General features: G+C 44.4%; 1 protein-coding gene and 1 long non-coding RNA gene across 2 annotated transcripts in view; both read right to left on the reverse strand.

The window, feature by feature from the left end:
* Window positions 1-12,353, reverse strand: part of LOC112068986 (uncharacterized) — an 18,641-nt gene extending 6,288 nt beyond the window's left edge. Inside the window, exon 1 of the long non-coding RNA XR_002893662.2 lies at window positions 12,028-12,353. This is a non-coding gene — a long non-coding RNA (uncharacterized lncRNA). The remainder of the gene's footprint in view (window positions 1-12,027) is intronic.
* Window positions 12,354-18,148: 5,795 nt separating this feature from the next.
* The window catches only part of LOC112068980 (zinc finger protein 219-like), a 24,363-nt gene continuing 15,289 nt past the window's right edge, over window positions 18,149-27,222 (reverse strand). Inside the window, exons 6-9 of the mRNA XM_070438356.1 lie at window positions 26,284-27,163; window positions 25,739-25,885; window positions 21,706-22,591; window positions 18,149-21,559 (exon numbers count right to left, since the gene is read on the reverse strand). Of these exons, the coding sequence (XP_070294457.1) occupies window positions 21,181-21,559; window positions 21,706-22,591; window positions 25,739-25,885; window positions 26,284-27,163 (2,292 nt within the window). The 3' untranslated portion in view covers window positions 18,149-21,180. The remainder of the gene's footprint in view (window positions 21,560-21,705; window positions 22,592-25,738; window positions 25,886-26,283; window positions 27,164-27,222) is intronic.

The raw sequence follows: 27,222 nt of genomic DNA on the forward strand, positions 1-27,222 counted from the left end.
AAGGTTGAAGAGTGAAAAGAGAGAACTCACACGATAAACACATTCCCACTGTGAATAGACCTCCGTTTTACCTCTTCTCCTCCCACTCCTCCTCTTACCCCCCCACTCTCTCTCTCTTACACACACACAAACCCTCTCTCTGCTACATTCTCATCTTTACATGGATGGCTGGCTAACACTCAAGTGAGGATGGCACACTCTCTCCCTCCCTGCTTGTCAAGGATTTCTTACTTATGTGTAGCTGCTAACGCCGAAACCATGAATATATAGACATGAAGCAAAGAGAGAGAAAGCCAAAAAGAGGAGAGGGAAGGGAAAGGAAAGGTGAAATGAAGGAGGGAGAGAGGGGTGCGAGACAGATTTCCTGGGAGCTGCTGTAGGTGTTGGAGAGAGAGAAAACGAGAGACAGAGTGAGAGGGAGAGAGAGAATGGAGGAAGGAGGGAGGGAGACAGCAGGTGAATGAAAACGGAATATTCCTACTTATCGAGACATACGGTTGGGAAAATGGAGTCGAGGGATAAACAGACATAGCTTAATATACACACGGCCAACATGCTTTAGCCGGACAAGCTTTCTATTCTAGGAATATACCATGTCTTTTCATCAAGGTTTCATCAGTCTTCTACTGTATGTTATAAAGCCTTTTCTCTTTCAGTCCCTTACTTCTCACTGTTCCACACTGACACTGTGTCTGGATCCAAAATAGCACCCTATTCGCTCTTTAGTGCGCTACTTTTGATCAGGGGACTAGTGCACTTAATAGGGAATATGGTTCCATTTAGGATGCACCCTGGTTGCCACTTGATACTGTAAAGATGTTTTTATTTTCAAAAAAGTACTCCTCAGTGAAATCACTGATGGCATTCTGTGTTTGTATGGCCATTCGGCTCAGCTCTACACTGAATTCATAATCCATCCGGCTGTTCATGGGTATGTAAACTGTATTCCACCAGCTGTCTGTCTGTCACTCCTCCAGACTGCATACTGGACTGCTGTATGTTATCCTCACTGCTCCCAACTGCACTTAGCCAGATGGACACACACGAGCACAAGCACGCAAAAACTTGTATCCACCAAGCTGTTTTCTCACTGCTGAAAATGTCATTCTGAGGGACTCCAGTCCTCGCTTTTATTTTCCATCCTGAACCACTCTGACCGTCTCTATATGAACCACTGACAACTTGGATGGAAAATTACTGAGGATAATAGCGGACAATATTGCCATTCCTATTTGCCATATCTTCAAATCAAAATCAGATCAAATCAAATTTTATTGGTCACATGCCTGTTTTCCTAGCTCCAACAGTGCAGTAGCATCTAACAATTCACAACAATCCACACAAATCCAAAAGTAAAAGAATGGAATTAAGAAATATATAAATATTAGGATGAGCAATGTCGGAGTGGCATTGACTAAAATACAGTGGAATTTAATACAGAATATACATATGAGATGAACATGTTTCACTATTTATTTTAGACTAAATAGATTTTGTTTATGTATTATTTTAAGTTAAAATAAAAGTGTTTATTGTTCATTCAGTATTGTTATAATTGTCATTTACTACAAATATATATATAAAAATCGGCCGATTAATCGGTAGCAGCTTTTTTTTGGCCCTCCAATAATCGGTATCAGTATCGGCGTAAAAAAAATCATAATCGTTCGACCTCTAATGTGGATAGGAGCGTCTTTAATCTTAGCCTACTAGAAAGCGTGTGCCCTCAGGCCTGGAGGGAAGCAAAAGTAATTCCGCTACCCAAGAATTGTAAATTCCCCTTTACTGGCTCAAATAGCCGACCAATCAGACTGCTACCAACCCTTAGTAAACTTTTGGGAAAAATTGTGTTTGAGCAGATACAATGCTATTTTACTGTAAACAAATTGATAAAAAAGTTTCAGCAGGCTTATAGGAAAGGACATTCAACAAGCACAGCACTTACACAAATGACTGATGATAGGTTGAGAGAAATTGATGATAAAAAGATAGTGGGAGCTATTTTGTTAGACTTCAGTGCGGCTAGTCTGATGATGGAAAAACGTATGTGTTACTGCTATATTGTGGATAAAAAGCTCCCTGTTCTTTAATGGAAGCCTCTTCAACATAATCCAGGTAGAATCAGGAATTCCCCAGGGCAGCTGTCTAGGCCCCTTACTTTTTTCAATCTTTACTAATGACATGCTGCTGGCCTTGAGTAAAGCCAGCGTGTCTATGTATGCGGATGACTCAAAACTATACACGTTAGCTACTACAGCGTGTAAAATCAAGGCAACACTTAACAAAGAGCTGCAGGTAGTTTCAGAATGGGTGGCAAGGAATAAGTTAGTCCTGTATATTTCAAAAACTAAAAGCATTGTATTTGGGACAAATCATTAATTAAACCATAAACCTCAACTAAATCTGGTACTAAATCATGTGGAAATTGAGCAAGTTGAGATGACTAAACTGCTTGGAGTAACCCTGGATTGTAAACTGTCATGGTCAAAACATGTTGATACAACAGTAGCTAAAATTGGGAGAAGTCTGTCCATAATAAAGCGCTGCTCTGCCTTTTGAACAACACTATGAACAATGCAGGTCCTACAGTCTATAGTTTTGTCTCACCTGGACTACAGTTCAGTCGTGTGTTCAGGTACCCCAAAGAGAAACCTTGGAAAATTACAATTGGCTCAGAACAGGGAAGCACAACTGGCCCTTAAATGTACATGTAGAGCTAACATTAATGACTTCATAACCACTTGTTTTTGTAAGAAGTGTTGACATACTGAATCCACCGACATGTCTGATTAAACTACTAGCACACAGCTCGGACACCCATGCATACCACAGAAGACAAGCCACCAAAGGTCTATTCACAATCCACAAGTCAATAACAGACTATGAGAGGTGCACAGTACTATTTAGAGTCATGGCTACATGGAATTCTATTCAACATCAGATAACTGATGTTAAGCAGTAGAATCAGATAAAAAAAAACAGATAAAAATACACCTTATGGAACAGCAGGGACTGTGAAGAGACACACACAGGCATAGACACACATACAGATGATAAGACACACTGTACACACACGTACACATGGATGTTGTATTGTAAATATGTGATCGTGGTGTAGTGGCCTTAGGGAGCACACTACATGTATTGAGTAAAGTGTTATGAAATGTCATATTTTAAATTGTTTGTAACTGCCTTGATGTTGCTGGACCCCGGAAGAGTATCCTTGGCAGCAGCTAATGGGGATCCTTAATAAAAAACAAATACTTCATAGACCAGTTAGTCAACACTCAGTTTCTTATGTTTTAATAGGTCTAGCTCTCCATACTTAAAAAATGAAGCAATCAGAGGACAAACTGCATTGCTTTGCATAACGTAATTCAATATTCAGATATGGAGCATGTTAAGGACGGCCACTCTGATACACTCTCCTCCGCTACTTAATTTTTTTACTTTAAAAATAAACACAAAATAAAGTCCTTTATTTTTTCTCTAATCACAACTTGCCTCTCTCTCTCTCTCTCTCTCTCTCTCTCTCTCTCTCTCTCTCCTTACCCCCCTCTCCTCCCTCCCTCCCCTCTCTCACTCCAGGCGTCAAGATCTGATGATGACTTTCAACCAATGCTCGCTACCTCGCTCTCCAACCAGAAATATTGGCCCTAAATGTAAACTATTTCCAGTTAATGGTTTTATGTAAGTACTGTAAGTAGGTGGATGGAAGGGAGTCTATTGGGTAACGTACTTCAAAAATACACTGACACCTGAGTGATGGAGGATTATGCCTGCGTCCTAAATGGCCCATAGGACTATGCTCAGGAGAGAGAGACAAGCGAGAACAAGACAAGCAAGACAAGCGAGAGAGAGATTTTGTAACCTTACTCTGTGTTCAGCTATGTGTTACAGTAGTATGGCCATTTGGCTCAGCTCTACACTGAATTCATAATCCATCCGGCTGTTCATGGGGATGTAAACTGTACTCCACCAGCTGTCTGTCTGTCACTCCTCCAGACTGCATACTGGACTGCTGTATGTTATCCTCACTGCTCCCAAACTGCACTTAGTCCAGATGACAAACACACACACACACACACACACACACACACACACACACACACACACACACCACACACAACACAACACACACACACACACACACAACACAACAACACACATCAACAAAAAACAATAACACCGAGCGTAACACACACACACCAGGAATATAAAGCACGCAAAAATGTAGAAACACACACACTGTTCTACAGTAATAGCTACTTGTCTCACCAAGCTGTTTTCTCACTGCGTGAACATGTCATTTTGAAGGACTCCATCCTCGCTTTATGTTTCCATACCTGGAACCACGTTGAATGTCTCTATATGAACCTCCTCATAGACCAGTTAGTCAACACTCGGTTTCTTCTGTTTTAAAAGGTCTTGGTTCCCCCTTTCTCTTCATACTCTCCAGCATTGAAGCGGTAGGAGAACAAACTGTTCGTCATTGCCTTGCATCATGTAATTCAATATTCAGATAATGGATCATGTTAAGGACTGCCACTTCTGATACCCTCTCCTGTACTTTCTTTCTGAAAGATGTAAAATCAATACAAATCAAGTCCTTTCCTTGTTGATCTCTAAATGACAATTTGACATTTCTCCTCTCATCTGATACTGCCATGCCATCACCTCGACTCTCTCTCTCTCTTTCTCTCTCTCAATTCTGATAACTGCCATGTCATCACCTTATCATCTCTCTCTCTTTCTCTCTCTCAATACTGATACTGCCATGTCCATCACCTGATCAACTATCTATCACACCTCTCCCTCTTCTCTCCTCTAACCCCCCCTCTCTATTCTCTCCCCCTCTCTCTTCTTCACACACTCTCCTATCTATCTCCCCTCTCTTTTCTCTCTCTCCACACCCTCTCTGTCTCTCTCTCTCCCTATCCCTCTCACTATCTCTATATAGCTCTCTCTCTCATCTCTTATTTCTCTATCTTAGTCCTTTCTCTCACTCTCTATCTTCTACCCCCCCTCTCTATCTACCTCCCATTCTCTCTTTCTCTCCTTCTCGCTCTCCTTCTCCAGACTGCAAGATCTGACGATGACTTTCAACCAAACGCTCGCTAAACCTCGCTCTCCAACCAGGAAAACATTGGCCTTTAAATGTAAACTATTCCAGTTAATGGTTTTAATGTAAGTACTGTAAGTAGGTGGATGAAGGGAGTCTATTGGGTAACGTACTTCAAAAAATACACTGACACACTGGGAGATGAGGATTATGCATGCATCCTAAATGGCACCCATTCCCCTATGAAGTGCACTACTTTTGAACCAGCACACACAAGGCTATGGTCAGAAGTAGTGCACAATGTAGGGAATAGGGTGCGTTTGGTATGAGGCCATGATGTCTGATGACTGGTGATGCGGTTTGAAACGGTGAAGTGGAGAGACAGAGAGGGGGGAGAAGAGAAGAGAGAGAGAGAGTAGAGAAGAGGAAGGGGCAAAGTTAGAGAGAGAGAGGGAGTAGGGGGAGATGGAGGGGAGAGAGAGAGATTGGGAGAGAAGGAGAGAGAGATTTGAAGAGAAACAGACGAGGGGTCTTAAAGAGGAGGAGCGTAGGAAAGAGGAGAGAGGGGAGGGAGTGACAAAGGGGGAGAACAAGAAAACATGACAAGTTTGACTTTAGACATTTAACTGCCTTTTATGGAAAAAAAAATTCATTTTCATAATTTTCACAGCATGTGGTGGTCTTTAATCCAACCACAAATACCACTCTACATCTCTAAGAGAAACAGCACAGCTAAAGATATATTGGAGGGGATAAAGAATAGCCCCAAAGCATACGCAACCTGTTATACAAACTGCAAACTGGCTCTAACCAGAATAGAAACTGAGCAAGAGGACAAGTACATTAGAGTGTCTAGTTTGAGAAAGAGATGCCTCACAAGTCCTCAACTGGCAGCTTCATTAAATAGTACCCGCAAAACACCAGTCTCAACGTCAACAGTGAAGAGGGGACTCCGGGATGCTGGGAGCACACCAGGCCCTCCCACTCCTATTTCTATTCCGGTTATAGCCAGTTTGCGCTGTTCTGTGAAGGGAGTAGTACACAGCTTTGTATGAGATCTTCAGTTTCTTGGCAATTTCTCGCATGGAATAGCCTTCATTTCTCAGAACAAGAATAGACTGATGAGTTTCAGAAGAAAGTGCTTTGTTTCTGGCCATTTTGATCCTGTAATCGAACCCACAAATGCTGATGCTCCAGATACTCAACAATTTTTTATTTTTTATTTCACCTTTATTTAACCAGGTAGGCTAGTTGAGAGCAAGTTCTCATTTACAACTGCGACCTGGCCAAGATAAAGCAAAGCAGTGCGACACAAACAACAACACAGAGTTACACACGGAATAAACAAGCATACAGTCAATAACACAATAGAAAAAAAGGAAAGTCTATATACAGTGTGTGCAAATGGCGTGAGGAGGTAGGCAATAAATAGGCCATAGTAGCGAAGTAATTACAATTTAGCAGATTAACACTGGAGTGATAAATGAGCAGATGATTATGTGCAAGTAGAGATACTGGTGTGCAAAAGAGCAGAACATTTTATAAAAACAATATGGGGATGAGGTAGGTAMATTGGGTGGGCTATTTACAGATGGACTATGTATAGCTGCAGCGATCGGTTAGCTGCTCAGATAGCTGATGTTTAAAGTTAGTGAGGGAAATATAAGTCTCCATCTTCAGTGATTTTTGCAATTCGTTCCAGTCACTGGCAGCAGAGAACTGGGAGGAAAGGCGGCCAAAGGAGGTGTTGGCTTTGGGGATGACCAGTGAGATATACCTGCTGGAGCGCGTGCTACGGGTGGGTGTTATTATCGTGACCAGTGAGCTGAGATATGGCGGAACTTTACCTAGCATACACTTATAGATGACCTGGAGCCAGTGGGTCTGGCGACGAATATGTAGTGAGGGCCAGCTGACTAGAGCATACAGATCGCAGTGGTGTGTGGTATAAGGGGCTTTGGTAACAAAACGGATGGCAGTGTGATAGACTGCATCCAGTTTGCTGAGTAGAGTATTGGAAGCTATTTTGTAGATGACATCGCCAAAGTCGAGGATCAGTAGGATAGTCAGTTTTACTAGGGTAAGTTTGGCGGCGTGAGTGAAGGAGGCTTTGTTGCGAAATAGAAAGCCGATTCTAGATTTGATTTTGGATTGGAGAGGTTTAATATGAGTCTGGAAGGAGAGTTTACAGTCTAGTCAGACACCTAGGTATTTGTAGTTGTCCACATATTCTTGGTCAGAACCGTCCAGGGTAGTGATGCTAGTCGGGCGGGCGGGTGCGGGCAGCGAACGGTTGAAAAGCACGCATTTGGTTTTACTAGCGTTTAAGAGCAGTTGGAGGCCACGGAAGGAGTGTTGTATGGCATTGAATCTCATTTGGAGGTTAGTTAACACAGTGTCCAAAGAAGGGCCAGATGTATACAGAATGGTGTCGTCTGCGTAGAGGTGGATCAGGGAATCACCCGCAGCAAGAGCAACATCATTGATAAATACAGAGAAAAGAGTCAGCCCGAGAATTGAACCCTGTGGTACCCCCATAGAGACTGCCAGAGGTCCGGACAACAGGCCCTCTGATTTGACACACTGAACTCAAACTGAGAAGTAGTTGGTGAACCAGGCGAGGCAGTCATTTAAGAAACCAAGGCTATTGAGTCTGCCGATAAGAATGCGGTGATTGACAGAGTCGAAAGCCTTGGCCAGGTCGATGAAGATGGCTGCACGGTACTGTTTTTTTATTGATGGCGGTTATGATATTGTTTAGTACCTTGAGCGTGGCTGAGGTGCACCCGTGACCAGCTTGGAAACCGGATTGCACAGCGGAGAAGATACGGTGGGATCCGAAATGGTCAGTGATCTGTTAGTTAACTTGGCTTTCGAAGACTTTAGAGAAGGAGGATGGAAATAGGTCTATAACAGTTTGTGTCTAGAGTGTCACCCCCTTTGAAGAGGGGGATGACCGCGGCAGCTTTCCAATCCGGACGATACGAAAGAGAGGTCGAACAGACTGGTAATAGGGGTTGCAACAATGGCGGCGGATAGTTTTAGAAAGAGAGGGTCCAGATTGTCTAGCCCAGCTGATTTGTACGGGTCCAGGTTTTTCAGCTCATTCAGAACATCTGCTATCTGGATTTGGGTGAAGGAATAGCCAGGAGGAAAGCATCGCCAGCCGTAGAGAAATGCTTATTGAAATTTCCGATTATCATGGATTTATTGGTGGTGACCGTGTTACCTAGCCTCAGAGCAGTGGGCTCTGGGAGGAGGTGCTCTTGTTCTCCATGGAGTTATCCAACTAGTCTAAAGGCCAGTTTTATTGCTTCTTTAATCTGAACAGCAGTTTTCAGCTGTGCTAACATAATTGCAAAAGGGTTTTCTAATGATCAATTAGCCTTTTAAAATGATCAACTTAGATGTTGATAATGGGCCTCTGTACGCCTATGTAGATATTCCATTAAAAATCTGCGGTTTCCAGCTACAATAGCCATTTACAACATTAACAATGTCTACACTGTATTTCTGATCAATTTTATGTTATTTTAATGGAAGAAAATGTTTGTTTTTTCAAAAACAAGGACATTTCTAAGTGACCCCAAACGTTTGGATAGTAGTGTATAAGCCTACAGGAAGGCTTAAAACTGCATCGGGTCCACGGGAGAGGAGAGAGAAAGAGGAACTACCCTCCTCAGCAGAAAAATGTCTTTATTTATAGACAGAAATAAAGGGATTATCTCCCTATCGGAGGAGAGGGGGGAAAGGAGGAGTAGGAGAGGAGGGGACCGAGCGAAAAGCCAATAATATTCTAACATCCCAGTCAAGAAGAGGAGAGGGAGAGATAGAGTCAGGAAGGCAGAGATAATGGGGGATAGGTTGAGAGATGGAGGGGGGATTGGCACTTTTTCACTTTTTGCCTCAGTGGCTGGAGGATTGGCCTCGCGCTGCAATTAAGACCTGCTAATTAGCCCCACATGACTAAAATAGAACGTGTTTAGTGAGGAGGAAACCTGCTAACTGTTAATTGCAAGCATGTGTGCGTGTGTAGGCTGCCTGCAGGCACTTGCGACAGTTGCGCAAATGTAATTTCTTAAATCTATCTGTGCTACAGCCTAGTCTATATAATGTTATATTTTATGAATAAATAATCAGTCACAAATTCCAACGCGTCTGAACTTGACAAGAGAGGCGACAAGTACAAAATGAAAAGAAAGACTTCAAAACAAGCAGCTGTGTCAATTCTGGCGCCAAACATGACTTACATAAGGCAACTCGTTTCATTGCACGCTACTCAACTCTTGTCTTCAGAGGCTTGCAAATGCGCCGCGCATATTGGCGCTCCCGGGTATATGTGCGCACGAGTTTTAATACGCTGGCTGTACAGTATGTTCTCGCGCTGTTGCTAAGGGGAATATTGTGTGGTTTTACTAAAGAGATGAAGAATAGCAGGAACACCATCAAACATGTCAACCTTGGGTGGAAAGTAGATTTGAAAAAAGATAAAGCCGACAGGGGGGTCGCGAAACGGAGGCAAATAGAAGAGCCATCTGTCCACTCTACTTATCCAACACAACCACAAGAGCACCAAGTGGTACCGAGTAAGTTAGCCAACAGTGCGACTGCAGTGCAGGGCCCGTACTCACAAAGTGACTCAGAGTAGGAGTTCTGATCTAGGTTCAGATCCCTCCCCCTGTCCATATATACAGAACAAAAATATAAAAAGAACATTGAAATGTCTGGGTCCCATGTTTCATGAGCTGAAATGTAACATCCAATACATTTTCCATACACACAAAAAGCTTATTTCTCTCAAAAGCTCTGCACAATTTTTTTTACATCCCTGTTTGTGAGCATTTCTCTGTTGCCAAGATAATCCTTCCACCTGACAGGTGTGGCATTTCAAGAAGCTGATTAAACAGCATGATCATTACACAGGTGCTCCTTGTGCTGGGACAAAAGGCTACTCTAAAATGTGCAGTTTGTGCACAACACAATGCCACGGATGTGTTTGGAGGGAACATGGAATTGGAATATCCACCAGAGCTGTTGCCAGAGCATTGAATGTTAATTTCTCTACCATAAGCCACCTCCAATGTAATTTTAGAGAATTTGTCAGTACATCCAACTGGTCTCACAACCGCAAGCCACATGTATGGCCTTGTGTGGGCGAGCGGTTTGCTGATGTCTATGTTGTGCGCCATAGTGGCGGTGGGGTTATGGTATGGGCAGGTATAAACTACAGACAATGAACACAGTTGTGTTTTATCAGTGGCAAATTGAATGCACAAAAATACCGTGATGAGATCCTGAGGCCCATTTTGAGGCCCATTTTTTTTAAAGGTATCTGTGACCAACAGATGCATATCTCAGTCATGTGAAATCCATAGATTAGGGCCTAATTAATTTATTTCAAGTGACTGATTTCCTTATATGAACTGTAACTCAGTAAAATCAAGGACATTGTTGCATGATGCATTTATATTTTTGTTCAGTATAATATTATTCATTATAATCGAAACGGCAAAACCGATTAATAGTGTCACTAATAAGTATTGTGATTATTGCTCTTAATAAGTTGTAGGCAAACGTTGAAAGATATGAATAATTGTAGTTCAAGAACATTTCCAACCTGAAATACGTGGCGGCAGGTAGCCTAGTGGTTAGAGTGTTGGACTAGTAACTGAAAGGTTGAAAGATCCCTGAGCTGACAAGGTAAAAATATGTTGTTCTGCCCCTGAACAAGGCAGTTAACACACTTTTCCTAGGCTGTCATTGTAAATAAGAATTTGTTCTTAACTGACTTGCCTCGTTAAATAAAGGTTAAAAAATATCTCTAATACGTGAACATATAGTATATGATCCTACATTGACTAAAAGTGAAAAAACAGATTCACCAAGAACCAACACGTACTTGGCATAGAACTATAATATGTGGATATGTCCCAAATGGTATTCCCTATTTAGTGCACTACTTTCGACGAGGGCCCATTGGTACCCTACTCCAGTCCTATGAGCCCTGGGAATAGGGTGCCACTTACGAGTCTGAAACATTATAAAGGATGCCCAATTTAGTCCCGATTACTGTAGGCTTAATAATAACATTTTGAATAGTCAAATGCCAAATTACATTTATGTGAAATGTCAATATCTTAATAAATGGATACCAGAGACAAAATGGGTATAGGCAAAACAGGTAGGCTAAACCATGAAGACTAAAGTTTATTTGATCAATTAGAAAATAAATGGACGTGCTACATCATGGTTTAAGTCCATGATAGACCGCGTAGCCATATAGCCCAGATGGTTCGTAATAAAATCAACTCTATTCCAGAGAAACAGGTGTGTCTGACATCTGCGTGACAATTCACACCGGCGGCGGAAGAGACTTTTGCCACCCATCGCTGTGCTTGGACGGCTGTTCACAATGCCCACCGGCGATGCAGGCCTCGGTAGACTACAACCTAGAGCCGGTAACAGCCAGGTATTTGTGTGCGGACGTCCAGTGATTCTCGCCTCGCGCTCTCGGTACAGTGCCCGTTTGATTTGGTACCGGAGCCAACCGATAGTCGCAAGAAGATGGAGACAGAGCTGCGCTCTGAAAACGAGACTTTTAAAAATGTTTTTACCGCACCTTGCATGGGTTGCGGCCATGGGGTGGAGGTGCGGTGTGTCGTGGTGGTATCATCTTAAAGATACTCAGATAGACAGTTATGTGAGCAGGGTAAAAAATGAATACGTCCCCATGTTAAAGTGAATCAAAAACTGGCTATAATTTCCATCCAAGCATAGCCATGGGATTTACTGAATGGTGCGGATTATATAACAAATGGAGTTATATTATGCATTCTCATAGCGTATAGCCTTTAGCGCAATCAGTACAATAACGGTGGAATAATAATAATCACCTCATTAATATAGCCTAACAACAACTGCGGCTCCAACTATTAGAAACAGAGCTAGTTGATCTGCACACCTACCTCGCTCATGTTGAGTACGTGCAGTGGGGAGAGAGTTCTTCAAACAAGTGACTTCTTCACGTTTTTATAACCGGTTATACTGGCAGTTTCAACGGTCTCTTTCCTTGGAAAAACACTTCAGTCGATCAAAGGTTTTAAAGAGAAACTAAACGGATTTGTCAAAGACAGAAGAGTTGGGGACGGGTGTAGAGTGGAGCAGCGCAACGTTTCATTGGGCTAAACGGTCAACTGACTCCGTCTCAAGCAGACAGTCTAGGATACAGCAGCATGAATAGTGCAGTCAGAGCAAGCAGTGCGGTTTTGTGCAACAGAGAACGTCAGAATCCTCGGTACCTCTCTGCCTCCCCCCACCCTCTCTTCTACTCTTTCTTGCTCGCCCACTCAAAGAGCGCTCTCACCCACTCACTGGAGACTTGCCCTTGTGCCAACTGAGCGGTGATGCGCGGACGCTTACTCCTGGACATGAATCTTTGAATAAATCACTTGGGAATAGATAAAGTAACATTTCTAACAAAACAATTAAAACGAGAGAAGCTTAATCAGATTTGAATGTAAAAATGACACCATTGAGACGATCTCCTAAAATGCGTCATATTTGATGACTGGTGCATGCGCTATGAGAAGCATAGATCTCAAAATAGGCCGACATGACATCATCAATCGTCGTATCATATATAATGACAGACAGTGATGTTATCTAATATATTTTCTGTTCATCCTATATGTCTGGAAAATGTGTGGGTACGTGACCATGAGACCTACATTGTGCTATCGTTCCCCTTAGAGGAATGGGAACCACACATTTTCCTTACGATTTTGTAATTGTATCAGCCAGGAAAACAGACAGTGGCCCCCCTCTATCATAATCACATTCATACTCCCTCCAGTCACAGAATCACATTAATGATACCTGAGAATCTAGATGTGCCTGTTATACCCACTAGAGGACGATAGAGCTCCACCGTCTATTTTTACAGTCAAGGCGTGCATGCCAAATTGCACTATATAGTGCTATAGACAAGAGCCCCATGAGCCCTGTTCAAAAGTAGTGCACTAATTAGGGAATATGGTGCCATTTTGGATGTCGCCCAAGTTGTCGAGAGGTGAAGGGTGGAGTGCCAATTTGCAAAAAATTGTCTTACTTACTTACTGACTTTATTGTCCCCACGGGGACATTTTGTTGCAGTTTCATGTACACATTTTAAGTGGCGTTTAAATACAAAACAAATGTCTCTAATGTACTGACTGATCTTGATGTCCTCCGGTACTCCAACACTGTTATAGGCCAGTATGACTAGACACTCTCATATGATAACATCATGTATCATGGCACACTGCACTATGATGGTTCAACAGTGTACAGTCACATGGATGTCGTAACCCTTTAGTGAAGGCATGGTGAAGTCCCATCAAGTTCTAATCTGGTGTGTTAATTAGGGGCTCAGCAGCAAAGCTGGAGAAACCCTGTCGTATTTGTTGCCGTTCATTATTGTTATTCATGCAAGCTCATTGCTCCATAGTGGCCATATTGTTTCAGCTAGAGTTTTGGAAAATTATGTTTTTGATGCTATATACCGAATTTGGTTCAGATCGGTCCAGCGGTCCAGTTGATTATTGTTATTAATATGTTCATTTTTTCTGCCGTTTCGGTGGGAAAAAAGCAAATTCCAGTGAGATGAAAAGGCCCAGGATTGTGCAATTTAGCAACATGGTAAAGTCCCAAGGGTCACACCCTCTCATGCAATATCATGCCAATTGGCCACATGGTGTCGCTTTAACAAGCAATAAAAAATGCAAACTTTGAAAGATCAGCCTCTGCGCCCCGTTTGACCTAGATTCATGAAATTTTGTCCATAGCTCCGTTTCCTCACATTGAACAAATTTGCCTCAAGAACCCATAAAGTCCGCCCTGATGGATTCTCCATCATTTTGAATGTTGTCAAAAACACTTCAAACGCTACTCTGGCACCGAATGACCGATCTTTGCAAAACTTGATATATGGCATCTATGGACCAAGGTCTGTTAACACACTATAACCCAGGCTAGTACATCAAACAACATGGCCGCAGCGGACCAATAAACATTCACGTGGGCGTGGTTTGTCACATAAATGCATATAAATCAGTCACAGATATTTGTATTGTAACGAAACTTGGTACACATGTTCCAAACACTGTGAAGAGTGAACATAGCTCAGCACATTCATATTGACCACATGGTGGTGCTATAACGGGCACATTTTTATATCTCTTGATCTGTTTGACTCAAAGTGATGAAATTTGGCACACATGTTCAAGGATAGTCTAGCTAACCTGTAAAATATAGTTGTGTTTGTCCACATTGTGGTGCTGTTGGACAGGTAAAACCATTTATTCAAGCTCATTGCCTCATAGCGGCCATACTTTTTCAGCTAGAGGTTTGGAAAATGGTGATGCCATATACCAAATTCATAGATGCTATATACCAAATTTGGTTCCGATCGGTCCAGCGGTTCTGGAGAAGATGTTGAAAGTAGTCAACATCATTGAAAATGGTCCAAAATACATAAAAAGCAAACAATATTGCATGATCAGTTTGATTTTGACTTCTGATATTTGGCAAGCATGTTAAATAGTACAGAAGTAACTCGTACTAGGGCAATGTGTCCAACTTGTCCTAATGGTGGCACATTGGGCACACAGCTGAACCCCGGCAATGCTGCTTGCAGCTTTAATCTTATGTTGTAACCCTACATATAATTGAATGCATCTGAGAGTAGGACTGCTGATATAGGATCTGTTTTTATGTAACATACTTGATTCGGTCAGGGTCATGTGATGAGGTAGCCCCGCCTACCAATTTCAAAACTAGTGATGAACCCAGGTTCATATCCTGCGTGTGATACATATAATATCTATTATTCATTATGATCCAAAAGGAAGAACTGATCCTAGATCAGTGCTCTGACTCTGAGAGGTTTTGTGGATACGGGCCCTGGTTCCTCTCAAGGTTTCTTTCTTCCCTATGGAGTGTTCTGTCTTTTTCTTTACCCCTGTCCCCCTTCAATCCTTCTCAGGTACTGACTTTGAAATAAAAACACTGTAAGAGAGCTTTAGAGAATGACACAGGACTCACAAAAAGAAATTGTCAAACCTTGTTTTTCTTTGCGTTTATTCATCTCTAATGTTTTTTTTTTAAATCTGTCCACAAACTCATATTATTAGTTACTACTATGTTAGGTACATTTTTCCCTCACTGCAATGGCAGTCATCTACACAAGAGCCCAAACCCAGCACTTCCCTCCACCTCTCCAACAGACAGTGGTATTGGACCAAATGGCACCCTATAGTGCACTGCTTTGGACCAGAGCCCTATGGCCCTGGTCAAAAGCAGGGCATTTAATAGGGAATACGGTGCCATTTGGGACACAACCTATCACTATAGGATGCCCTCACACACCCCTGTAGTTTGTTTCTTTGAAAAACCAACTAAGAAATTAAGGGTCAACAATATACACTAACCGGACAGTTTATTAGGTACACCACCCCATTCACGAAAATGGATTGCTCCTATAGACAGTGAATCATGTGGCAATGTCTTGCTATATAAAGCAGGCAGACAGACACCAAGGCATTCAGTTACTGTTTGATTGAATGTTAGAATGGGCAAAACGAGTGACCTAAGCAACTTTGAGTGTGGTATGATCGTCGTGCCAGAACCAGTATCTCAGAAACGGCTGCCGTCCTGGGCTTTTCAGGCATGACAGTGTCGAGGGTTTACTGAGAATGGTGCTACAAACAAAAAATATCCAGTCAGCGGCAGTTCTGTGGGCGAAAAAAGCTCGTTGATGAGAGGTCGAAGGAGAACGGCAAGAATCGTGCAAACTAACAGGTGGGCCAAAAACAGACAAATAACGGCGCACTACAACAGTGGTGTGCAGAACGACATCTCGGAACGCACAACTCGTTGATCATTGTCACGGATGGGCTATTTCAGCAGACGACCACCCAGGGTTCCACTCCTATCAGCTAAAAACAAGAAGAAACGGCTCCAGTGATCACGCGATCACCAGCTCTGGACACTTGAGGAGTGGAAAAAGATTGCCTGGAACATGACAGTGAGTTGTATTTGAGTGGCCTGCGCAGTCCCCAGACCTCAACCCAACAGAACATATTTGGGATGAGAAGGAACAGGCTGTACCGCTGTCCAATCTGCAGCTACTGCGTGATGCCATCGRGTCAGCATGGAKCAATCTCCTGTGGAACGTTTCRGACACCTTGTAGAATGACCCAAGAATTTAGTCTGTTCTGGAGGAAAAGGGGGGTCCGAACTGGTGCTAGATAGGTGTACCTAATAAACTGTCCGGTGAGTGTAGCTAGGCACCAATTAAAAGATTTCAAGCATGTTTCAGGGAGATTTTTCAGTGCAAAAAGCAATTGAGGAAATATTTAAGATTGCCTGTTGCCTGTCTGGGACATTCATATTATCACATTATATATAGTGCTCCAAATTGGCGCAGTGGTCTAAGACACTGCATCTCAGTGCTAGAGGCGTCACTACAGACCTTGGTTCGATCCAGACTGTATTACAACTGGCCGTGATTGGGAGTACCATAGGGCGACGCACAATTGGCCCAGCGTCGCTGGGGTAGGCCGTCATTGTAAAGAAGAATTTGTTCTTAACTGACTGGTTAAAGCATTTAAATAAAAATATGACATATTCTGTGGGTAATTTGAGAGTACGATGTAGATTAGATTCATTGGATCGAACATGTTTGTCAGTTTGAGGGCAAGTCAGTTACCTTTAGGTCACTTCTCCTATCGTTGGCAGGGCATTTGTCCTATCTGCCAATGGGAGGGAGGAGTGTGCGGGACTAGCACTTGGGTTTATGCTCTCTTTTTAAAAACACAACATCTCTAGTGCTATAATGTTCTGTACAACATTAAACAACACATGTTTTTCTGTTTTTCTTTCTTTCTTCTCCATAATAATGCCAAATCAATAATAATAATAATTATAAGAAGAAGACTCCATCTCATCATGTTACTCCATCTCATCAGGCATCAAATGTCAAACAAACGTACGGACATCACACAAACTGACAATACAAATCTAATAATAAAAGGCCTCAATACCAGATAGTACACATCATCACCTTCTAATGGTGCCACAGAGAGAGAGAGTGACAGGTTACAGAAGAGAGGAAGAGAGAGTGACAGGTTGTGAAAGAGTGGAAGAAAAGAAAGAGAGGTCACAGAAGGGAGGTAGAGAAGAGAGAGTGACAGGTTACAGAAGACAAGAAGAGAGAGAGAGTGACAGGTTACAGAAGCGAGGAAGAAGAGAGTGACAGGTTACAGAAGCGAGGAAGAAGAGAGAGAGTGACAGGTTACAGAAGCGAGGAAGAGAGAGTGACAGGTTACAGAAGCGAGGAAGAAGAGAGAGAGTGACAGGTTACAGAAGCGAGGAAGAAGATAGAGAGTGACAGGTTACAAAAGCGAGGAAGAAGAGAGTGACAGGTTACAGAAGCGAGGAAGAAGAGTGAGTGACAGGTTACAGAAGCGAGGAAGAAGATAGTGACAGGTTACAGGAGCGAGGAAGAAGAGAGAGAGTGACAGGTTACAGAAGCGAGGAAGAAGAGAAAGAGAGGTTACGAAGGGATTGAAAGGGGAGCGGAACTGGACAGAACAAATTGGAAGGTACACAAGAGGATGAGAGAGAGGAGAGAGAGAGAGAGGAGACGAAGGAGAGAGGGGGAGAGAGAGAGGAGAGGGGGAGAGAGAGAGGAGAGAGGAGACAGAACCAGACAGACCGAAGATCCGGACAGACACCACAAGAAAGGTAGAGGACCCGGACCGGCGCAGAAAGAGAGAATATGACGGGAGGAGACAAAGAGGATGAAAACGAACGAGACTGGGACCGGAGCCGGAGAGACGCAACAAAACAGACGGGGAAGAAGAGGAGACACACGACGGAGAGAGAGAGAGAGGAGAGAGAGAGAGAGAGAGAGAGAGGGAGAGAGAGAGAGAGGAGAAGGAAGAGGAGGGGGAGGAGGAGGGAGAGGAGAGGGAGGGGGGGAGAGAGACGAGAGGGGGGAGGAGAGGAGAGAGGGGGAGAGAGAGAGAGAGAGGGGAGAAGAGAGAGAGAGGGAGAGAGAGAGAGAGGAGGAGAGAGAGAGAGAGAGAGAGAGAGAGAGAGAGAGAGAGAGAGAGAGAGAGAGAGAGAGAGAGAGAGAGAGAGAGAGAGAGAGATGTGGGCTAAGTGCTTTTGGTGAGCTTACAAAATACCAAATCCAGGAAGTGCTTGACACAGAAGGCACGGTGGCTTTGACACTACAGTCTACATCCAAATGGGCACTCTATTCCCTAAATAGTACACTACTTTCGATCAGGGTGCTTAGCACTAGTTTTGACCGGGGCTCAATGGTCCTGGTTAAAAGTAACAGACTATATAGAGAATAGGGTGCAGTTATGGATGTAGCCTGTCTTTAAGGAAACACCACTTAGAGAACTTCTAAACTCATATAAGGCGCTGTAATGAGGATAGAAGTAAAACCCATAATGCACGTGAACCAAAAGTAAGGCTGCGGTTCCGATCCCAGGCTCTCGCCGTCAACCAATGGGCAAAGAGGGCGAGAAGGCTTATCCAATCAAATAGTTTAGTGATGTTTACAATCATAAGTAGGGATTCATTTTTTTATTTTTATTATAAGATATTTGCATGTTCACTGTGTGCCGAACAGAGTGTGGTATGATGCTCTAAGACAATACCATGTGACACTAGAAATAGGTTCATATTTTGATATCAAATTATATTTTGTGATGTAAACTTGAATCTCATACAAGCACTTAATAATAACATGAGAATAAAGTTTTGATTGGATTATTGATTGATTGATTGATTGATTGATTGATCGGGGCGAGGGGATGGAAACGGCAGCTTTTTACTCCAACAGAATGTGACTCATTACATTTTCATAAGATATAGGTTTGGTCTATCGATAAAGTCAAAATAAAAATGACTACTTTGGGAAATTATAAACCTTGCACAGTGCTCTTTATAGACAGCAGGTTTGGGGTCAATTCCATTTAAATTCCAGTCAATTCAGGAAGTACACTGAAATTCCAATTCTCTTCAATGGGGAAAATGTGGAATTGGAATAGGGTTGACTTTCTGAATTGACTGGAATTGACCCCAACCCTGATAGACAGACATTCCAACTAGTGTTTTCCTCACAACAACAAGCCTTATATTTATTATTATTACCTATATTCATAACCTTCTCTGTAAGCTTCTCTTCTTGAAATGAAAATAAACAAAGGGATTTTTTTCTTATTTTTTTCTTATCTTGTTGTCTTTACAAAAGCTACACACACATTCTACCGGAATGTATCTATGGATTTGTTAGTTTTTTTTTATGCTTACTCTTTTCTACTGTTCTTCTTCTTCTCTTAAAAAGAAATGAATCTAGTCATCTAAAAGACGGCGTTCCCCAAGAGTACAACAGTTTCCTTTCTCAGCTTCAGTCCCCCGCTCTGTGAGGGAACTTACTCTTTTCTCTCCTCCATTTTTCCTCCCCCTTGTTTTTTTTCTTTTTCTGGTAAAAGGAATGAAATGAAAGAGTGTGACACGGTCGTGGCGCCTTGGTCACCTGACCAGACGTGTCAGCTGATTGTGTTCGGGATGCACAGTCCGTCTGTCTGTCGGTCCCGTGTCCCCTAAAACAGTCTTCTGTTTGTTCAGTGGTCAGTTGGTCACCACGACAACGTAAGAAATAACCGTTATCCCACGTCCGACTCTGAACACGCTGGCATTTCTGCTGTAAACACTGACCTCTGACCTTTCACCTACATTTTCACTTCTTGACCTTTCACCTTGACCTCTTTTGATTCATATGTATATCTATTGTTTCATCATCATCAACTAAGTGCTTTATCTTTTTCTTTTCACAGAAGCCACAGAGAGATGCTATCGGTCTCTTGTAACGAGAGACAGATCCACACCACTTTGTATACCACTACAGCTTTCTATTCACAATACCCTAGAACCATTTTTTAAACATATATACTTTAGCTTTATACTGTATACTCAGATATCATTGTTCTATAAGAGCCCAGAAACACTGGTCTATACTGTAGATCTCCCTTGACGACATACCATACATAGACAGGCACTAAACTGAGGGGAAAACAGGAAATGACTAACTGCTCCTCTGTTCCCGTGGTGACCTCGGAACAGCCATCCGACCAATGAGAGGCAGTGATAACAGGGTCCAGGATCATCTTGTCCTTGATCATTGTCATGTCAATAGTTGTCTGTTAAAAAGTTGCTCCTGTTGTGTTTTTTGTTGTTGTTGCAGACAGCTGGATAGCTTAGCTTGAGTTGACAGCTTGAATGGTTCCGGTTGAACTGAGGTTCCGAATCGGTGCTCTTGAACAGACCATAATATGACCTTGAAAGTGTCAAGAAGTGGTATCTTATTTAAACGGCAGTTGTGATGAAGTTTGGCTTATTTTGACACTTGTTCTGCTAAAGATTTCCTCCATTCACAGCGGTGGGTTGTATAACTAATCAACAACGTTACTCTTATAAGTATTATTATTCTCAAAACATTAAGTATAAGGTCTGATAAAATCCTTTTTGTGTTCTCTGGAATGGTAGAGTGTCACAGTTTCTTTTTGCTCACATACTAATATTAAGACTCACAGCAGCAAGAGGACAATCTCGATCAAATCATCACAATTAGCCCTCTTGGTAGGAGATGGAATGGAAAACAGGAAACGTTGAAATATAGAAGAGAAGGCCTCAAAAGTCCTACACTGTACTGTGTGTTTGTACAAGGGGGGTTGTGGTTGGTTGAGAAATGGAGAGGACTGCACTGAACTCCCGGGATGTAAATATTAAAAGAAGAGAGATAAAAATGGAGGATGTTTAAAAAGGGTTCCTAAGTGTTCCTAAGGAGCTGTTGTTTACATGACCCTCTCCATGGACATGGTTCTCAGTCCGTGGCCCTTGAAAGTCAAGGGTCAGGGGTCGTGACCTTGACAATGACCTTGAACTATGTAAAAGAAGTGATATGAACTAGACCTCCAACCTATGACCCCCAAACAACTTCCTTTCTGTCTAGTTGAACCGCTTTTTCCCTTCTCTCTGCAGGATGACATTGTTGTTGTTGTTTAGTCCCCCATCACTCCTTCCTCCCCTCTGGTTAGACGGTCAGAGCCGAGGGGAGGTGACATGGTTAGAGACATCCTCATCCCATGCTCTCTAGGAGAATCCCCAGGACTACTGCTCTCCCCTTCCAAATCCTCCTCTTCTTCTTCCTCGTCTTCCTCTTCTTCCTCCTCTTCCTCATCCAACTTCCTACTACCGTCGAGGCCACTCTGTGTGTTCCTGATTGTGGTGGAGGCCCGGTTAGAAGCCTGGGGGTGGTGGTGGTCGTAGCGACCCTCGAGGTCCCCTTCCTCTAGTGTGAGGCCGTTCTCCGTCCCCCTCTCCATCCTGGATGAGGCCCACTCCTCCAGGGGGGCCCGGTCTTCGGCCTCGCTCAGATACCTAGGATAGGACAGGATCAACTTTAGGAAGTGTTAACCATGTCATACACGTCATAAGTAGAAGAGTCTACTTGCGGACTGTGTTTTTTCCTATGCAAAGATTATAAGTTGCTCTGGATAAGAGTGTCTACTAAAAGCATCTCTTACCTCCACAGGGCCAGGGGGTTGGGGTCGGCCCGGGGTTGGGGAGGCCTCTGGGGCCCGTGGTCACCCAGGGCGCTGGGGATGGGGGCCCTCCTCTTACGCCTGGACTTGCTGGTGTGGTTGACCTGGAGGTGCATGGCCATGAGCTCGGCCGAGGAGGTGCGGAAGGGACAGAACAGGCACTGGTTGAGGGTATCCCCTGATCCTCCACCTCCTCCTGGTACTCCATCCTCCTCCAGACCTCCGAGCCCAGGGGAGGGGCGGCGGGAGAGGTCCAGGGGCTGGGACAACAACCCTCCTTCCTGGGAACCCCGAGGAGCTGACCCCCCTCCCTTCCTCTCCCTCCCATTAGCTGGCACCATACGGCTGGTGGTGAGCGGTTTGCGGCGGGACACTTTGGGCGCCTTTGGCGGGGTTGGGGTGGGGGTGGGGGTGGACGTTGGTGACTCCCCCGTCCACCCTCCCTCCATCCCTCCCTGGTACAAAGCCCCCATCACCCCGGACAGATACCGGTACTGGCTCTCCAGATCTGCCTCTCTCAGTCCCGCCATGGCCTTCGCGTGTTCCCTGTCTCTCTGCTCGGGGAGGCCCAGGATCCAGGGCTGGTGCTGATTGTGCCTGGAGGAAGGCGTCTCCGCCGGGCCTCTGGTGGCCGAGCTGTGGTTGAGGCTCTGGGGCCGGCGCTGCTTGGCCATCCCCTCCCTCCCCTCCCCCTGTGGAGCTCCCCCTCTGCCCAGGGAGGCGATGGTGAGGCCTGGGGAGGAGGCGGTGGATGAAGAGGCTCCCATGGTGTTCCTCTGTTCTCTGTGGTGCCTCTGGAGGTGGTACTTTAGAGAGCCTGACTGGGTGCCAGCGTAGTCACAGTGGGGACATTTATACGGTCTCTCCCCTGAAAGAGATACATAAACAAGTTGTGGTTATCAGGGCAATGGTACAATGGAGGAATGTCAGTAGATGGGTAGTAACGTTTGTATAATTATAATTCTGCTCAAAAACCCACATTTAGAAAAGACCACTGAACTAAAGATGGAGCAGCCCATCTGGCATTTGCCCAAACTTCACTATGGACAGTCTGTTTCTTTCCACAGAGAAAGGAAAAACAACAATTCTGCGGACCTTGAAGCCCAGATCTCTGCTTTAGGGCACTATTTTTGGCTGCCGTTAAGGTGACACTAGTGTCAAATGCACGTTAGTTTGCAATTTCGTCATGTAAAAACTGATGCACTGGCATTTTCCAGCCCTAACGCCAGGTTTGACAATTTACCTGTCTTATGTCAGCACTCTTGCTCTCAGATGGGAGGAAATATTTTAGGCGTGTCCTTAAACACATGATCCAAAGTGCTAATTTCAGGCAGGGTTGGTAGAGATATTTTAAGCCCAACCAAAAGCTGGTTCTAGTGGTAACACAGTTGGTTATGTCCTGAATCTCGACAGCAGAAAAACAGCCTATTCAGCTTTTGACTTTTGTTTTACCTTTATTTAACTAGGCAAGTCAGTTAAGAACAACATCTTATTTACAATGACTGCTTAGGAACAGTGGGATAACTGCCTTGTTCAGGGGCAGAACAGCAGATTTTTACATTGTCAGCTCAGGGATTTGATCTAGCAACCTTTCAGTTACTGGCCCAACACTAGCCTACCTTCATCCCCCTTGGAACACTCCACAGAGCTGGGCTTTACGGAAAAGTGGCCAGAAAAAAGACCACTTAAAGACAAAAATAATCAAACACGTTTGGTGTTCGCCAAAAGGCATGTGGTAGACTCCCAAACATATGAAAGGTACTCTGGTCAGATGAGAATACAATTTAGAATTTTTGGCAATCAAGGAAAACGCTATGTCTGGCGCAAACCCAACACCTCTCATCACCCAGAGAACACCATTCCCACAGTGAAGCATGGTGGTGGCAGCATCATGCTGTGGGGATGTTTATCATTGACAGGGACTGGGAAACTGGTCAGAATTGAAGGAACGATGGATGACGCTAAATACAGGGAAATTCTTGAGGGAATTCTGTTTCAGTCTTCCAGAGATTTGAGACTGGGACGGAGGTTCACCTTCCAGCATGACAATGACCTGAAGCATACTACTAAAGCAACACTGGAGTGGTTTAAGGGGAAACATTTAAATGTCTTGGAATGGCCTCATTCTGGGCTTTAGGGTGGCCGGTAGCCTAGTGGTTAGAGTGTTGGACTAATAAACTGAAAGGTTGCAAGATTGAATCCTCGAGCTGACAAGGTCAAAATCTGTCTTTCTGCCCCTGAACAAGGCAGTTAACCCACTGTTCCTAGGCCATCATTGAAAATAAGATTTTTTTCTTAACTGACTTGCCTAGTTGAATAAATAGAAAAATCCAATTGAGATTCTGTGGTATGACTTAAAGATTGCTGTACACCAGCAAAACCCATTCAACTTGAAGGAGCTGGAGCAGTTTTGACCTTGAAGAATGGGCAAAAATCCCAGTGGCTCGATGTGCCAAGTTTATAGAGACTTGCAGCTGTAATTGCTGCAAAAGGTGGCTCTACAATGTTTTGACTTTGGGGGGGTGAACAGTTATGCATGCTCAAGTTTTCAGTTTTTTTGTATTATTTCTTGTTTGTTTCACAATAAAAAATATTTTGCATCTTCAAAGTGGTAGGCATGTTGTGTAAATCAAATTATATATTGAAAATATATATCCACATTGAAGCCATGCAAATACTTAGAACAATGTGGACTGCAAACAGATTCAAAATAACATATTTAGCAAAGACGGGATAGGTCTACATTTTGCAATTTTGTCTGTAAGCTGTTTAACTAACTATAATGGACTAACATTGGAATTAGAGTTGATTCCAAGTCAATCTGTAAAAGACCGTAAATACACAACTTGAAGCAACCACATATTCAGCCATGGAGCACTTTCTGATCGGCAAGGCCTCGACACACCCACAACTTGTTTTCTCATGAAAAGCACAACCCTTTCGCGGCAACACCAGCATCTGCGCTGATAATTGTGCTTTGTGAAAATAAAAAAATTATTTCCTACACACTCCCGAACCTATAGCGCTACCGCCCAGCGCTTCGATTGACCATTGCATTAGGTTTATTTAAAAATAACCAATAGAGTACATGAGAGGAGACTATATGGATATTGAAGTATTAAATGAGGTTGTAGTTACACATTTCAAACAACAGATGGCAGTACTCCATCACAATCTAGAACCCTGACTGGCTTCAATTGTACTTAACTAGTAGGCAAGTCAGTTTTGAACAAATTCTTATTTACAATGACGGCCTACCCTGGCGACACTGGGCCAATTTTGCGCCGCCCTATCGGACTCCTGATCACGGCCAGATGTGATGCAGCCTGGATTCAACCCATGGACTGCAGTGACACCTCTTACACTGAGATGCAGTGTCTTAGACCGCTGCGCCACTCGAGAGCCCCTACTAGAGTGACAAGGAGGACGTTCCATGTAATACCCCATCAGACTCAAACGGAAGTGTTGAAAGTAAATACTGCTAGTGGCAATTTACTGAAGTATAATTATTTACCAAATGAATTTGAACAGACAGAGCAGAGGATTGTGTCTAAGAATCAGCAACTTTAATAGTAGGAATTTAATGAATGGTGTATGCAGTTAATTAGATGTTAAGTCCCCGATATAGGGTTAGGGTTAGTTAAGGTTAGTTGAAGTTTAGTGTGCTAGAGTAGATTGTATTGTTAGTTATTATTTATCTGAAATCCAAAAGGATGTCTAGCCCCTTACTTCTAAGCCATTTTGAGATCTCATTGAACAGGTGGAAGCGATATGGCGACATTTCCACACAGCCAATCAGAAAGTGAGATAAAGTTATTACCATAACGCTTATACTGTATCTTATCCAATCATCTCAGATCTACAGGAGTGCCTAGGCCCTAGGTTGGATAGATACGCATAAGCGTCCTAGGCCCTAGAGTGTAGGGTTTAGGGACTAGGGGTTGATTTGAGATCCAGCCATTGTTAGGTGAGTTGGTGGGTGGGGGGGGGGGGGGGGGGCTAGTGGCAGGCTCACCTGTGTGAACTCTCAGATGCACTTTAAGGTGATGGGAAGAGCGGAAAGCTTTACTGCAATAGGGGCAGTCTTTCACCCCCGTGCCTCGCACACGCTCCCTAGAGCTCACCGAAGAGCCTGACGAAGAGCCAGACAGACCATTCTCTCCTGGAGAGAGAGAGAGGGAGGGAGAGGATGGGGGGAGGGCGGGGAAGGGGGAGAGAGAGAGAGTGAGAGGACGGGACAGAGAAAGAGAGAAAGAGGGGGAGAGCAAGAGAAGAAGGGAGGGGGAAAGAGAGAGCAAGAGAGGGAAGAATGGAGGATAGATTGGGAGAGAGAGAGGGAGAAAAAGGGAGAGAGAGGAAGGGAGGGAGAATAAGAAAGACGGATCAGAGATTTGACAATGGAAGAAATTTAGCGAGTGATATTGATAGCTAATTGAGTTGCTAGCATCTACACTCACCCACTCTTTCTACAAGCTTTTTATTTGTGCCCTTATTCTCTCTAATGAAAACAAACGGGAGACATGTTGGGGACGTTTTGGAGGTGAAGCCATGTCACTGTACCTTGGAACTGTGACATCACTGAGTGGAACCCTCCACCGGCTGCTGACTGATGTTGAGGTCCACTTTGAAGTTTGGACTCCTGTCTTCCCTCGCTACTACCTCCTCTCCCACCTCCTCCTCGTCCCCCCCCACTCCGGCTCGCCCCTCCATCCTCCTCTCCTCCTCCGGCGTGGCGCGGGGGGTGACCGTGGTTCTTATGGGGCCGCTGGATGTGGACGCGGGCGTGCGCCACCACCTGCTGCAGGCTCCGGAACAGCTTCCCACAGTCGGGGCACTCCCATGGGGCTCCGGAGGACGGCGGCTCCTCCCGGGGATCCAGACCTCCAAGGTAGGCCCTGACCTGCTCAGCCTCTCCCACCACGGAGCTCCTGGATGGGGCTCGGTGCAGTTGCTGGGTCCTCTGCGTCTGCCTCTGAGCCTGCTGGGCTTGCTGGGCCTGTTGAGCTGCTACTAGGCTACGAGCTACCAGCTGCCACATGGCTATCTGGTCCCCTCCATCTGCCGCTGTCTCTCCTCCTCCTCCGTTTCCTCCTCCCCCTCCTCCTCCGCTCCCATTCCCCATCTCCGCCACCTGAGCCACGGCCTGCAGCCGCTCCATGCAGCTGGCGCCGCCACCACCATCGCTGGGCAACCCCAGGTAGCCCAAGATGGCCGATTTACTAGAGACTCCGGCGCCGTCCCGGTCGCCCCTTCCTCGCCCGCCTCTCCCCCCTCCACCACCACCACCTCCGCCCCCACCACGAGCCAGCAGGAGGCTGGAGTAGAGAGCGTTGAGGCCCTGGCTGGTGACCGAGCCTTTGAGGCCTCTTTGTTCAGCCCCGGCCATAGGAGCCAGCAGCCCCCCCCCCCCCCCCCCTGAGGCCCTGGCTGGTGACCGAGCCTTTGAGGCCTCTTTGTTCAGCCCCGGCCATAGGAGCCAGCAGCCCCCCCAGCCCCCCC

Source organism: Salvelinus sp. IW2-2015, unplaced genomic scaffold (assembly GCF_002910315.2).
Source record: "Salvelinus sp. IW2-2015 unplaced genomic scaffold, ASM291031v2 Un_scaffold815, whole genome shotgun sequence".
NCBI lineage: Eukaryota > Metazoa > Chordata > Actinopteri > Salmoniformes > Salmonidae > Salvelinus > Salvelinus sp. IW2-2015.